Source organism: Anolis carolinensis, chromosome 4 (genome assembly GCF_035594765.1).
Source record: "Anolis carolinensis isolate JA03-04 chromosome 4, rAnoCar3.1.pri, whole genome shotgun sequence".
In the NCBI taxonomy this organism is placed as follows: Eukaryota; Metazoa; Chordata; class Lepidosauria; order Squamata; family Dactyloidae; genus Anolis; species Anolis carolinensis.
The window spans coordinates 215,777,149-215,792,412 of record NC_085844.1 but is presented as its reverse complement, the minus strand read 5'-3'; the positions used below and the strand labels follow the sequence as shown (position 1 = coordinate 215,792,412).

The following is a 15,264-nucleotide window of genomic DNA, read 5'->3' as shown; positions in this document are numbered from 1 at the left end:
GTCATGTATTTCTAGCATGGGTTCCTGCTTGCCAAGGATACACTGCTCTGCAGATCTGCTTTGCTTTTGTTCTTTCTTTCTTTCTTTCTTTCTTTCTTTCTTTCTTTTTTTTGCTTCTACATGAAGCTAATGTCTTTTTGATATTGACTCTGCTTCACAGTCATTATTTCTTGTCTTCTGAAAAAGCTCCCAACCCCCACCAGCCCCACTGTGCTACAAAGTAGAGTAGAGCATGATGTGCACAACTGTTTTCAATAGTAGCCATTTTTTTAAAAAATGCCATCTATTAAAACATAGGGCAATATCAATAGTGGGAGGTTAATGTTGTGTTTATAAAAATAAACATATGGGCCCAAAACAGTCTCCATGTCTTAGTAACAACATTTTATATCAGGCAGGCCTCAGGAAGAGAAAGGAACACATTGACATCTGTGGTTACACCTCAACTGGTGAATTTCCTCCTTACATTGCCCCTTCATAATGAGAACTTGATGTATGTAGGTTATTTATAGAAGCCAGAGCTTCTTTTATAACCAATGCTGCAGGATGTGGTGGAAATATTGGCCACACACCCTTTGTCTTAACAAAGAGAACATTAACTTTCTTCTTCATATCTCACCATCACTGGGGATGAAAGGAGAAAGGGTTGACAGGTGCACAGAGGGCAGTTTAAAGGTGGTATGTAGAATATTTAATCTTCTAGCAAAGCTTGACTGTTTCAGAACTTAACATTGCATTTGTCAGTTCATTCAGCTAAATTTGTATTGTGTAGAATCACACACTGCAGTAAATCTTCCCTTCATTCTGCTGGACTTGTACAAGATTGTGACACAACTTTGAAATGAATAAAAGAAGTTGAAACAGCGGAGCTTAAGTGACCCTTCTAGGTCAGGGAAGGAATTTTATGACCTTTCAGATTTTGTTGAACTGCACACTCAGTTTACAACTGGCTGTTCTTAACTAGGGCTGCTGGGACTTGCAGTCCAACAAGATGTGGAAGGTGCATGGCTCCTGTCCCAGCCCCAGATACTTATATCACAACCCCATACACATTTACTCAGTAATAAAACAAATATTATTCAAAAATAGTTTAATCACTGATCAATACATGCAAGATTGCTCACTTTAATCTAGCCATTAGGAGACTGACTATCCACCAAAATATACTTTAGTGTCTGCTTTCCTATATATTCCTATTCTCTGGTTCATCCTTGAAGTTCAGTGTTCCTAGTCAACAAAGCAACCAAAGTGTCTAGCTTTGAGAAAGCTTCTGTGGGCCAGTTTTTGTGCTACTATAGATGTGATATCTTAGACAAATTAGAAACAATAAAGTCATCCACAGCACCAAGTACCCAGTACCACTGTTTGAGCTTAGCAGTAATTGTTTGGTTACACTTACTGTAATTTTAGTAATCAACTTATTTAGTTCAAAAGTTTATTTCTGTCTCTGCAGTGTAGTGGTCTCTACAGACTGAACAGTGGCCATATTTATGGTTGGTGAAATTAAATAATTATTTTTAAAAAGTTTGTAAACTCACCTCAACTTTGTTTCTCATTTTGAACTTCCAGCTGATCATAAGTCATTAGTGAAGCTTCCTTAAGCATGGGTTAACATAATGTCTAAATTCAGTAACTGGTTTTCATATATTTTTATATTTCAAGTTAATTCTAATGTAGTAAGTGCCTCCTGCAGAATAACAATATTTTGTGGAATTTTTTTCTGCATTATGATTATCTGCATGAGGTGCTACTAGCCTCTGTATAGTTTAATAATAACAGTACAATTAAATACATTTTGCTCTGTTTTGTATCTTTCTAAACACGTTTGTCTTTCTATTACAATGTAACTATGCAACAATAGTAAAAACAATACACATACTCTAGTAATTAGAAGCTGTAACACTTAGCATCATGAAAAGCAGACACCACAAAATGAAAACTGGGGTTAAGATTAACTCTGTGTAGGGATAGAGTGAAACACAACTGCATGTATGCATGGAATTAAAAGCTCCATTTCCGAAAACACTTACCACATGCTGCAAATAGTTACTCCTGTGCAGTCCCATGGACCTCAATGGAAGGCAATCTAATGACTAAAGCAACAGGGTTGGGAGTTAGGGGAAATAAAGGATCTCTTCCAAGTTTTGCCAGTGAATCATTTATTCATGTATTTATTTATTCCCAAGCCCTTCCTACATTTAGGGTGGCTAGAACATGCTGGTCCTCTGTGTCCTTTTATGCCTCTGTCTATAAAAAGGGACAATCATTACCTTTTTTATCTAACAGGCTATTCTGAGAATTATTCATTCACCTGTATACAGTGTCCTGAAGATTCCTTGGATAAGGGGAACTAATGAGCAGCTGAGCTTTATACTTTTATTTAAACACACAAGTGTATCATGTAATTTTCTTTTGTTCCCAGTTTATCCTAATTCATAATGTATTTTTATGGCTACAGTTTTTGTCCCTGAAAATAATGGGAGTGGGAAGATCCTATGTACTCAAGGGAAATACTGTATGAGATCTTAGGTTGGAGCCAAAATAAATTAAATGTATTTTGTTCTCAGTGAATTGAAATGGATTTAAGTCATGACTAACTTGTTCCATTAACGTCAATGAAACTAAAATTCAACTAGATTTAACCTCATCTCTTTCCATCGTAAACCTTTTGTAATTATTATGTTGCCCTTATTTTAAAATGTTAAGAAATACTGGAGATTTGACAGAGGTGGAAAGTATAGTAAAAACAGGTTAATTGGCTAACAGTCTAGACGCCTCTTTCTTTCTCTTCAACAACCTCAAAGGTGGTGACTATTTCTATTGCTACTACATCTCCTGTCATACGCTCATCTAGTTCCTTCCTTCACCCACGATGCCACAAAAGCAGACTGATGGTTCCCAAGAGGAAAAAGGGAATACACGGCCAAGGACTTGAGGCAATGAGATAGAAGCCTTGGTTGCAGTATCCTTCACATGTCTAGGGCAATTCAGAGGCAGTAAGACACTCAGGTTTGCAACTCAGCAATTCTACAACCACAAAGAGATTAAGAGTCTTCCTACCCTTGAATATGATTTTATTGTGTGAAGGGTTTGGCACAGGCCATAGGCTTTGTATTCAACCTTAAACGTTCAGAACAGAATGAGCAAGGGATCAGTTCCAAACAATGTCTATATAGCAGTGGTTCCCAACCTGTGGGTCCCCAGGTGTTTTGGCCTACAAGTCCCAGAAATCTCAGCCAGTTTATCAGCTGTTGGGATTTCTGGGAGTTGAAGGCCAAAACATCTGGGGACCCACAAGTTGAGAACCACTGCTAAAGAGCTTTAGTTTCTAGCGTGTGTATGTGTGTATTAATATGTATATGTATAAGCCCCCAGTGATGCAGCAGATTAAACTTGCTGACCAAAAGATTGGCAGTTTGAATTTGGGGAGTGGGGTGAGCTCCTGCTGTCGGCCCCAGCTTCTGTCAACCTAGTAATTCGAAAACATGCAAATGTGAATAGATCAATAGCTCTGGCTGGAAGGTAACGGCACTCCATGCAGTCATGCTGGCCACATGATATTGGAGGTGTCTACAGACAACACCAGCTCTTCGGCTTAGAAATGGAGATGAACACCAACCCTCAGAGTCGGACACGACTAGACTTAATGTCAGGGGAAAACCTTACCTTAACCTACATCCCAATAAATTGATTGATTGGCTGACTGACTGATTGTATTTTTAATTGTTATAAGCTGCTTTGAGTCGCAATCTGGGGAAAAGATGGGATAGAAAAGAAGGAGGAGGGGAAGGGGGATTAGTAGTTTTGCAGTCCAATGGTGGGGAAAAGGAATGATATCAATCAATAAATAAATCATCCTTTTTTACCCTTGGGAGGAAGGTGAGGCAAAAGGAAAAATGTCAATATTTTGATATTTCAATATTCCCTCTTCATAATGGCATTAAAACACTGTTAAATGTTTCGATGCCATTATGAAGAGGGAATATTGAATATCAAAATGTTGACATTTTTGGAGAAAGTGTTTGCATGGCAATAAAAGAGATGAACTTTAGCCTTGTATGGCATGATACAGTGAAGGAGGGCTAGGTGGGACATAGAATCATAGAATAATAGAGTTGGAAGAGACCTCATGGGCCATCTAGTCCAACCCCCTGCCAAGAAGCAGGAAATCGCATTCAAAGCACCCCCGACAGATGGCTATACATGCAGGCAGAAGGTATGGATGTAGACTATGGAACTTTGTTCTGTGCATGATATTAAATTTTCTCTCTTGTGCATGCACATCTTCCATTAATGTCACTTAAGAACTGTTACCTAGCCAACACTGTGAGTCCTGGGAATGCATGCCCATGGAAAATAATATCCCATTTACTGTTACTGGGATGGGGCAGAATATGATTTTAACCAGAGAGTGGTATTTTGACAGCTTTGGAAAAAGCTGTTTGGCAAAAAAAGAAAGAAAGAAAAGTTTACAGTGAGATGCAGTTAAAATGGAAAGACAATTTTCTTCTCAACTGTTTATTTGCTGCTCAGAGGCTTAGGGATATGTCATGCATCCAGAGACCTCCATTTAAAATGAAACACACTCTATTTCCAACCAACTGGGAAACTGACTTCTCCAGATATTTTTGTTTTGTTTTTCATTTTCATTATAAGAGGGAAACAAATCTTAATATCCCTGTTCTATGCTTACAGCACACTAAGCTCTCTTCTTATCTATTTTCAACTCAGTCCTGATTTATTGTCCTGATGCTGCATTTGTAAAACAGAATCATAAAGTAAAGAAGGGAACATTTCCCAAGTACTCCAAAATAAATTATTTCAGTTGTATAGAAGCTGTTTAATAAATCCCAGGATTCTTGTTTCTTTGGGTATTTTAGAAACTGATTTATAAGTGCAATATCTCTACTCAGAAATGAGACAATCAATGCAGGATAAAATTATCATGTTATGAAAATAGGGGTCAGGCATTGGGGCTACGCTTTAAATTAAACTGAGAGGGAAAATATCTTTCATACAAAATTGACTCTTTTGTCTCAGAAATGAATGTTTTAATCAACTCAGCTGAAGAGGAGCCCTGAAGTAATGTTTGATATCATTCAAAGGTGCCAGTTGGTTTTGAGAGAGCCATGATAAGAGAAGAATTTGCTGGATGTTCAAACTTTAAATGGAAAGACATAGATTGATCCAGCAATTTTTTAGGGAAAAGATGGGGCTGATCTTTCTCCAATGCCTACACTATTTTCTCCTACAAATTTTACTATACTTTTTAGCTAATTGCATCTACATTAACTGAGCAAAAGTAGTGATATGTTTATCTCATACTTCCTCCAAAACACAGCATTATCCTCACAATGGTCTGGTTTAGATATAATACTGAACCATGGATTACACTAGTTAAGAGTTTGCATGCTAAACTACTGCATGTTCTGTATCTGTATAAAGCACAATTGATGTGATTTCTTTTTTCTCCCACTTTGTTTTAAAATATTCAGAGGGTATCTGAAACAAAAGCCCTTAGAAATGAGAGGCACCTCACATAATGGTTTGTCATTGTATGTGTAGTTCCAATCTTTGTAATAATTGACGTTTACATACCAATTGCAACTATGATTCAGATCTTGTTTAGGAAATAATTATAAACCATTTAAGGGTACTTTAGTGATCACAGGATTCCATTGTCTGTATGTCTGGACCATCTCATGAACCTGTGTGATAGGTTAGGCTAAGACCTGGGGTCCCCAGATGGTTTTGGCTTACAATTCTCAGAAATCCCAGCTAGTTTACCAGCTGTTAGGGTTTCTGGGACCCCAGGCTGAGAACCACTGAGCTAAGACATGTTACTATCCTAACTCCCAACTAGTGAATTTCATATTTTAGCAGAAAATTGTATCCACTTAATTTCAATGGATATTATTCAGTATTCTTTTCCTGGGTCTTGTTTCTATATTGTGCTTTCTTTTATTAAAAGACTAGCTGTGCCCGGCCACGCGTTGCTGTGGCGTTGGTGAGAAATTGTTGAGGTAGTGGTGGTATTGAATGTCTGTTGTATGGTTGTTTTTATGTTTAGTATGCACACTGAAGTGGATTATATGGCAGTGTGGAGTCAAGATAATCCAGTTCAAAGCAGATAATATAAGATTCTAAATGGGTTATATAGATGTGGAAGGGCCTTGAGTCTACACTGCCATATAATCCAGTTAAAATCTGATAATCTGTAGAAGAGGCTTAAGTGAGGCCTAATTGTGCCTGTCCCCTGGGCTGAGTAGGTTGCTAGGAGACCAAGTGGGCGGAGCTTAGCATTCAAACTGGCAGCAATTGGATAAAAACTATTATTCCTCTCCCTGTAATTAGGACTTTATTTTTCTTTTCTTTTTGTTGTATCAACCTAGAGCCGTGAATGATGGGTTGTGTTGTCAAATTTCGAGGTTGGGGGGCCTGTAGTTTTGTTGTTTTGTCCGCTGCCCTGATGCCATCACTCTTTTATATAGATACACCACTTTGAATTGTTTTTATGCACCAGTGCAGTATCAGTGAAATGGCCGAAAATACATATCTTAAATGCATTAAAAAATTCATCCAAGGAAGCCAAGTTTCCCAGGAACCAACAAGGATGGAAATCATATATTGTCTAGTAAACCTGCACAGTTATTGTCTATCTGCTAATAAACCATGACTGAAGTTAATACAACGTGATGTTCCCTTTCCATGTTGAACTCACCTTTGATTTGAGAATCTGCTCCAGATACTCCCTCACAGAACAACCGCTTAAAGGTTTAATAAATTATTTCTATGTAGCTATTTTATGTAAAAATGTAACATGGATTTTCTTAACATATCACAATGAAATGGCAGTAATTTAAATTGTTATGCAGGTGAAATAGGGTTAGGAGAATGGCTTACATCCTCAAACTGTTTCCATTTACTGAAATGTATCGTTTATTTACTCCAGCCAAGGTCTTACACCATCACATGTAACTCTGTTGCAGTAGCTATGTCTGATGATGCCACCCTGCCTCACAAACAGGCACTTTTCAGCCATCCCAACTGAAGGGTTTCCAAAGTGTTGTAAATCTGGATGCCTAGAAATTATAATTGTAGCATTCTCCTGACCATGGGCTACATTGAGAACAGAGAGCTGGAGAGACTTTTGGGGACCTACCACAAGTGCTTCTCTCAGTGTGCCCTACAACCAGGACAATGCTGCAGACATCATTTCCTAGTCTTTTGATTTACAGCACCTTGGAAATCTTTCAGCTGGTATGAAAAGGTATGGCTGAAAAGGTAGGTTTGGGGATTCATATTCAGTAACAAATATCTAAAACTACAGAGAATTTCCATAGAATATATTGACATGAATGAATGGGATGGTATTTATATTTTCCAATATATATATACATATCAACAAAAGCACAAGCAGGAGGTTGGAGATCTCTCTCTATTTCTGCCAATCAAGCCAAGCAGACAAGTAGAACAAAGCACATACATGCAATTCCCCGCAGACTCAAATCAATAGCTATGACATTACACGCACAAAGAGTGAAACATAAAACCACCACATGAATATATCTTCGATATTAGCAAAGATTTCTTTTAAAAAAAAGAGCAGATAATTCAAACTTGAAAATTAGTGTGACTGTACAGCCAGTTTCAAAAGAGCCAACCATAGAGCTTCTGATCCCGAAAAATGGTCCTCTCGTGTAAAAATTCTACTTATGTTAACTTACCTCTTTTAATTCCCCTAAAAGGTTGCTCATGAATGAATACACGTATTAATTCTATGTATTCATAATGAAAATGAGTATTACAAAATAGAAAAGGATAGTATATTCTATTGGCATTATTTTCATATGCAAAATTTCAGGTTCAAAAAAGCTATTTGGACCAGGAGATATTATACAATGATATTTCTTTGCTCATACCACAGGATTCTCCATTGTTCTTGGTTTTTTGTTCTGCACATTAAAAAGCATTCTAAATACAAAAATTGTTAACTGAGAAGAAGACAATGACCTTGCAAAAGGCATCATTTTAGCTCAGTTGTATTTAACTGCATGAAACCAACCTAAAAGCTCTTATGTTAAGTATAAAAACGTATTAAAAGAAACACAATGAATACTTACAGTAGGTAGCTGACTAGAAAGGAGATGTCCATCTTGGCTTAACATATTAGAGACCATGATGGCTGGAAGGTCCATATTCTGGTAGGAATAGGCTGGTATCAGACTATTTGGAGGGAGACTGTGGCACAGTGAATGATATCCAGTTTCATGATCCACCAAGTGAAGAAGGGAGGGGTCTGGAAGATTAGGAGGAGTGATAGGTGGGATTTCATAGTCTTCATTATTCTCATTCTGGCCATTGTATGTCTGAAAAATATTAAAAGACATTACTGTGAGCCATTCTTACTGTATTTATTTTCAGTAAAAAAGCTAATTTGATAAAGACACATATGCAAGTTGTTCATTGTTCTTTCTCTAAAAGCCACTCAGGAACAGATATAATTTGGATAAACTCTTTTCATCAATACTATCTACAAGAATACAAAAATTCAGCTAATCTTAACCAGATGATTTCTGTTATTTAGAATACAGGTCTCTTGTATTCCTATATTTAGGATACAGGTTTCTTACTTATCAGGAAGTAAATCTCACTGAATTCAGTGGTGTATACTCCTAGGTGGTTACATACAAAATCACATCCTAGGGGTGGGGTGAGGGAAAGATAAAGTAACACTTCCCTACAAGAAAGGGATATCTATTAACAGGCATATACAGTTGTCCCTCCACTTTCACGAGTGTCATTCTTGGGGTTTGATTATTTGCAAGCTTGTGCCGCCAACTCCTGCCTCCCCCTCCCAAAGTTGGGGTTGCTGTGTGAATATTCACACAGCAGACCTGTTCTCATGGGTTAACCAAGAGGGTTATTTGGGAGGTAGGCACACCACATGTCTGTTTTGCCTGCTTTCTCCTTTCCTTTGCCTGGTGGAAACAGGCAAAGGAACGATGGGGACATGGGTGGGGAGAATAACAGGAAAACAGGCAGAAATAGTTTTACTCCTTCAGCCCACCCTCCACCTCCATAAAATGGACTATCCTTCTCCCTCTAGAGCCCCCTAGTGGCCTCCGCCCGGATAATGGAACAGTACCGTAACATGTTATATGCTATGGTGACAAGAGAATAACAGAGGTTCTGTGATAAAGAGACTACTGTTTGAAATATTCATTATCTTATTTTGGGATGAATGTAACGTTCTTCTGAGAGTTCTTGTTATAAAAAAGTGTGTAGATCACCTTGTGTCACATAAGGGCTGTAACACTGCAGTGAAAATACGAGAGATAATGAACGCATGCCTATTATAATCTGAACTTTAAGTCAGTAGTTTCTCCATATGAACACTATGAGATCGGATAAAAGGGGGGTTGGGGGCAGGAAGACACTCTATTTTAGTTAATTATAAAGCTGTCTTTACCAACACATTCTTCAGAGCATTTCACCCAAAAGGCTTTTAACCCATCTTCCCCTCATTTTCAAGTACATGAAACCTACCACCCTTTTCATATTGTTAGAACATTTTTGCTATTTCTATTCAATTCAAGGACAAAGAATCATAATGCTTTTCAAATGAAGTGAAGCTTTATAAAATTGGATCAAAATTAGGATCAAAGTTATTCACATCAAAATCAGATTAGACAATTGCCAGACAACACAATATATCTTCACACTAGAGAGTCCTTTCTGCCATGAAAACTTTTGACATGTTACACTCAACTTCTTTCATATTTTCAAACAGATACCTTGGGGGAAAAAGGCTTTGCGGTCCTTTGAATGTGTTGACAGCTCAATGGGCTTTGCAAAATTAATACAAAACCTATGAGGTTGCCATAGTTTGGGGAAATTTTACGGAAGGCCCTCTCCTCTGCCATATCACTCTCACAAGCAATCTAGTAGAAACATGGGAGAGAGTATTGTTGGAGACTGCTTCATCGCTCTAAAACCCCCTTGAAAAGCTAGACTGGTTCCCTCCATGGTGTTCTTGCATGCCAGCAGAAATTATGCTGTGCTGTTAAACAGTATGCTGTGCTGTTCTTCTCCCACAACTCATTCGGTGATTTTTATTTATTTCAGCAAAAAATAACACATTTGTATGTGTGCATTGAATGCAAAGTTCTGTGCATGCCTCCAGTTGAGAGCAAACCTCTGTTACATCTGGAAAGGCAAACAATGAAAACCAAGAACATAATTTTAACCTATATAAGTCAAATGAAATCAATTGATCTACCATCTATTTTCCCCCAAGGCCATTTACTCAAGCATTTTTAAATTACAATTCTTCACAACCCTAATCTTTCCCTTTCCATTGGATTTTCTCTCCTCAAACCCATGATGTGAATGAGCAATGCAAGCTGAATTGTTAGTTTATCTTCACAGGTGAGAAAACTTCAATAATTATTATATCACTATTTTTTAAAACTCCTTTCAGAGTGCTATAGCCTATTGAGTCTGTGAAAATTCATAAAACTTAATAAGAATGGTAAAAGCAATACCCTTTCGCGCTGAATTAATTGAAAGGCTATTAGAATATATATACAGTAGAGTCTCACTTATCCAAGCTAAACGGGCCGGCAGAAACTTGGATAAGCGAATATCTTGAATAATGAGGGATTACGGAAAAGCCTATTAAACATCAAATTAGGTTATGATTTTACAAATTAGGCATCAAAACATCATGTTATACAACAAATTTGACAAAAAAGTAGTTCATTACGGAGTAATGTTATGTTGTAATTACTGTATTTACGAATTTAACACCAAAATATCACGATATATTGAAAACATTGACTACAAAAATGCATTGGATAATCCAGAACCTTGGATAAGTGAGTCTTGGATAAGTGAGACTCTACTGTATATACAAATAAAAGTTAAAAATGTATTTACCATCCACGATATAGTAGCAGAAATACTAGGGGCCAAGATACCCTAAAGGCACCTAATCCCATGAGAGCTTAGAAGTTAACAAGGGCCATTCCAAGTTAGCACTTGGATGAGAGACCATAAATGAATATCAGGCGCTGTTGGTTTACATTTTAGAGGCAGGAACTGGCCAAACCATTAGATTTCCAATACTATGCATGGTTGTGAACATATAGACAGGGAATATGTGAACATGTGAACAGGGGAGAAAGCTGATACGAAAACAATAAACTCTGCTTATTTATTTATTTATTTATTTATTTATTTATTTACAGTATTTATATTTCGCCCTTCTCACCCCGAAGGGGACTCAGGGCGGATCACATTACACATATAAGGCAAACATTCAATGCCTTAACATAGAACAAAGACAGAGACAAACGCAGGCTCCGAGTTGGCCTCAAACTCATGACCTCTTGGTCAGAGTGATTTGTTGCAGCTGGCTGTAGCTGGCTGCTCACCAACCTGCGCCACAGCCTGGGCCTAGTTTCTTCTATGTGTATAAACCCTGCGATGTGTAACAGAAACAGGAATTCAGTCACATGACAAACTATATCATTGGTCACAGGGTCATAGCAGCTTTACATAATATTTCAATGCCATTCTACTTCACTGGACCTCATTTTTATAAATCAAAATACCAAACATTTAAATTTCATGTCCAACTATGGTGGATGTTCCGAAATTGATATCAACAAATATGTAATCTATAGATGGAAATGATGAAATGCATCATGCATTTTGTGGTCCGTGCAGTTCACCTGATTGTTCCCATTTGTATCTGCTGTCATCATATTTGTATTGACACATGGCTTGCTCTGTATGCTCTAGGGCAGGTCTGCAGAACACTCAGCCCTTAAAGGGCTTCGCTGAGGCCCACAGAGGCTCTAGGTGTGTTTTAGAGGAAGATCACTGGGAATTCAGTTGCTACAGGGGGATTTTGGTCACCTTGAGTTTGCCTGTACCGTATTGTCAGAGGTGGAGCCCCCCTCTACAGATGGTGACCTTACCCTCTCCTTTGCCCACCTGGATTTGCCAGTGGCACATATTTCCCTGGAAAGAAGTTTAAAAATGTGATACCAATAAGGGTGGCCTTTCCCTGGATAGAATGAGTTAAAAAGGGTGATGCTATCCCAGAAAGAAGTAAGTCAATAAGGGTGGTCTTGCCCTGGAAAGAAGCAAGTTAAAAAGGGCGATGCTTCCCTTGAAAGATGATGTGATGAAATATAGTACTTCTCTTGGATATGTGGACAGCCAGTCAGATTAAACTTGAGCCTTACAGGCTTTGGATTTGGTAGTAAAGAAGCAATGGGTGACTGAATTATGTATAAAAGACAACTGAATTGAAATTATTTTATTGCTCAGTGTCAGCCAACAGTGCTGACTGAAGAAAAGGTTGTCTGCACCATTCTCTGAGGCAGAGTGACCCAGGGCTGAGAGTGTGTGACTTACTCAAGACAACCATTTATTAATTTGTTGTCGAAGGCTTTCATGGCCGGGATCACAGGGTTGTTGTATGTCTTTCGGGCTGTGTGGCCATGTTCCAGAAGCATTCTCTCCTGACGTTTCGCCCACATCTATGGCAGGCATCCTCATCCATACCTCACAACCTCTGAGGATGCCTGCCATAGATGTGGGCGAAACGTCAGGAGAGAATGCTTCTGGAACATGGCCACACAGCCCGAAAGACATACAACAACCCATTTATTAATTACTAGCTTATTTACCCAGCAATGCTAATTATTAGAAATACTCATGATTTAGAAGTATAATTTTATGATAGCTTAGTGATACAAGCTTGAATACATTTTTCAGGTTTTCTTACTGTTTACATTTACAGTAGAGTCTCACTTACCCAACACTCACTTATCCAATGTTCTGGATTATATTATTTCAATATATCGTGATATTTTGGTGCTAAATTCGTAAATACAGTAATTACTACATAGCATTACTGCGTATTGAACTACTTTTTCTGTTAAATTTGTTGTAAAACATGATGTTTTGGTGCTTAATTTGTAAAATCAGAACCTAATTGGATGTTTAATAGGCTTTTCCTTAATCCCTCATTATCCAACATATTCACTTATCCAACGTTCTGCCGGCTCGTTTATGTTGGATAAGTGAGACTCTACTGTAGATAATTAGCAAAGTATTTTTTCACATTAATGTGATTTCATAATAAAAAAAAATCTTACATAATACGTTTGATTTGTTTAGATTAATTGAAACTTCCCATTTTATAATATGAGGGGTTTTTTTGCACAATAGTTTATTCATTAATTATCTCTTTACTTGGAAAGTGAGTTGGGGCCCGAAGAGGTTTTGTCTATTTCAATTTCATCCCCTAATACTGCCAAGTTGTGCAGGCCTGATCTAAAGAGAAGCACTGCTTCCTCAGCCCTACAAAAGGATGAGGAGTAATATAAGGCACTGAAAGGAGCAAATCAAAAACATTTTTGAATGGCATGAGGAAGGTGGAGGCCTTAAATACAACCCTGGAGAAGAGTTAAAGAAAAGCAGTAAGAAAACAGACCAGAGACAGAACACTGTGAACTAAATGCAGGGTTGCCCTTGAAGCTTAAAGAAGGTATCTAAAAAGGTATTTAAAAAGGAGAACAACAGTACTCTGAACAAGCTAGATCTTAGATAACCATAAAAATTATTCAGGGAATGAGATTTTTCTGGCTAGGGTAGAATAAAGAGGAAGAGCAGGAAAATGATAATACTTTGAGAGAGTGAATAAAGACAAGTGGAATTGTCAAACATTGTTATGGTTTATAGGTTAGTATATTCAAAGATAATAAGAATAAAGGATCAAACCAATGAAGCATATCCTAAAGGCAGCATGACACATTACAAGGAACTCTGTTAAATTTCAAAGATGTGATTTTCCCAGTGGCAACCTTTTCCTATGACTCAGCACAAGACATGAATGCATCTTATAGTAAATTCTACCACTGAGGCAACTCTCAAGCAACTAGTAAAAAAAAATCAAATAAATAATATTTTAAATTAAAAAATCAATTTTAGCAGAAATGCTAATTAAGTTAGACTTGCTTTTCCTTGTCTTAATTTGCTTTTATATACTATATTTCAATTATTATCAAGTCAATACAGAGTTTATGGTATGGTATAGTATAGTATGAGCTAGAGTATTAGTTAGGCCTATTTTAATAGTAACTCTCAAGCAGCCAGAAACTACATTTATCTGACATCTGCCAATACCCATGGGTAAACAAAAAAGCAAATTCAAAACATTTTATTCAAGTCAATTATAGTCCTTAGCACATTCGGTACCACAATGTCTTACTTTTTAAATGTTTCCATAGGCATTGTGATTGAAAATTGAAGAGATGGTGAAAGGAGACAAGGATATGATATCTATTTTTAGAAGTAATGATATGTCAACACTTTAGAATCTGAATTTTAAATTTTCATCACTGTGTCCATAATTCAAGACATTACGCAAGTGTCACATAGCTACTGAATTACCTAATTTATAGATGACCAATGAATGCTTAAGATACCGAATGCAAGTAACCTGAAATGGCTTCTATAAAGAGCTGGACCAGTGGTTTTCCCTTTAAAAAGGAAAAATAAAGCAAGCTATGAGCAAATTACAAGCAGCACTGAGCATTTTCACTATGAATGTCTAAGCCTGAATAAGCATATATTTGACAAAGGAACAGGGCTCTGTTTGTCACTTCCAATAGGCTGAAAAGAAACAAATGCCTCTCTGTTCTGGCCTTATCAGAGTGTTGTACAATGCACTTCCGGGAATTAGGCAGGCAAGAGTTATAATGGAATCAACTCTCTCTTCTGCACGGCAGAATGGACTATGGACTTGAACCTATTTCAGAATTATTTCACCACAAGAGTTTTATAGCTGGCCTCCATAGGGCAAAGCTTGGAAATTTGCTTTAAAAAAAATGAATGTAGTCCATTGGAAGAAGGGCATTGTTTGTTCCTGGAAGATTTGCAGGAGGGGGTGAAAACCGTTTTGGCAGAGCTGGTGTAGGGAAGGGACTAGGTAGGCTATCCTTGTCACCGGCAGATTTTGATGGGAGAATACCGCATGATCTGAGTGAAGGGTAGGGCTCTGGAATGGCCTCTTTAGGTTTGGGGACCTGGAAGCTGGGAAGGAGCCTCCCCTTGGGACTTACATGGGGGTTTCCTCTTCCTTTTTGAGTTCTGGAACTTGGGGCAGGTGGGTAATTCCCTATGTCTGCCTTCCAAAATAAGACTGGTGGGGTGAGCAACCACAAGACTGTATTGTCCCCAGGC

The 15,264-nt window shown here is 37.7% G+C and overlaps 1 protein-coding gene across 12 annotated transcripts in view; it reads right to left on the bottom strand.

The window, feature by feature from the left end:
- Positions 1–15,264, bottom strand: part of tox2 (TOX high mobility group box family member 2) — a 281,333-nt gene that overhangs the window by 130,070 nt on the left and 135,999 nt on the right. For 9 of the 12 annotated variants that reach the window (XM_062978787.1, XM_008109976.3, XM_008109983.3 and 6 more), the window contains exons 3-4: positions 8,124–8,369; positions 2,031–2,093 (exon numbers count right to left, since the gene is read on the bottom strand). In XM_062978787.1, coding sequence (XP_062834857.1) covers positions 2,031–2,093; positions 8,124–8,369 — 309 coding nt within the window. The remainder of the gene's footprint in view (positions 1–2,030; positions 2,094–8,123; positions 8,370–15,264) is intronic. The other 3 variants (XM_008109978.3, XM_003220483.4, XM_008109984.3) reach the window with 1 other exon arrangement.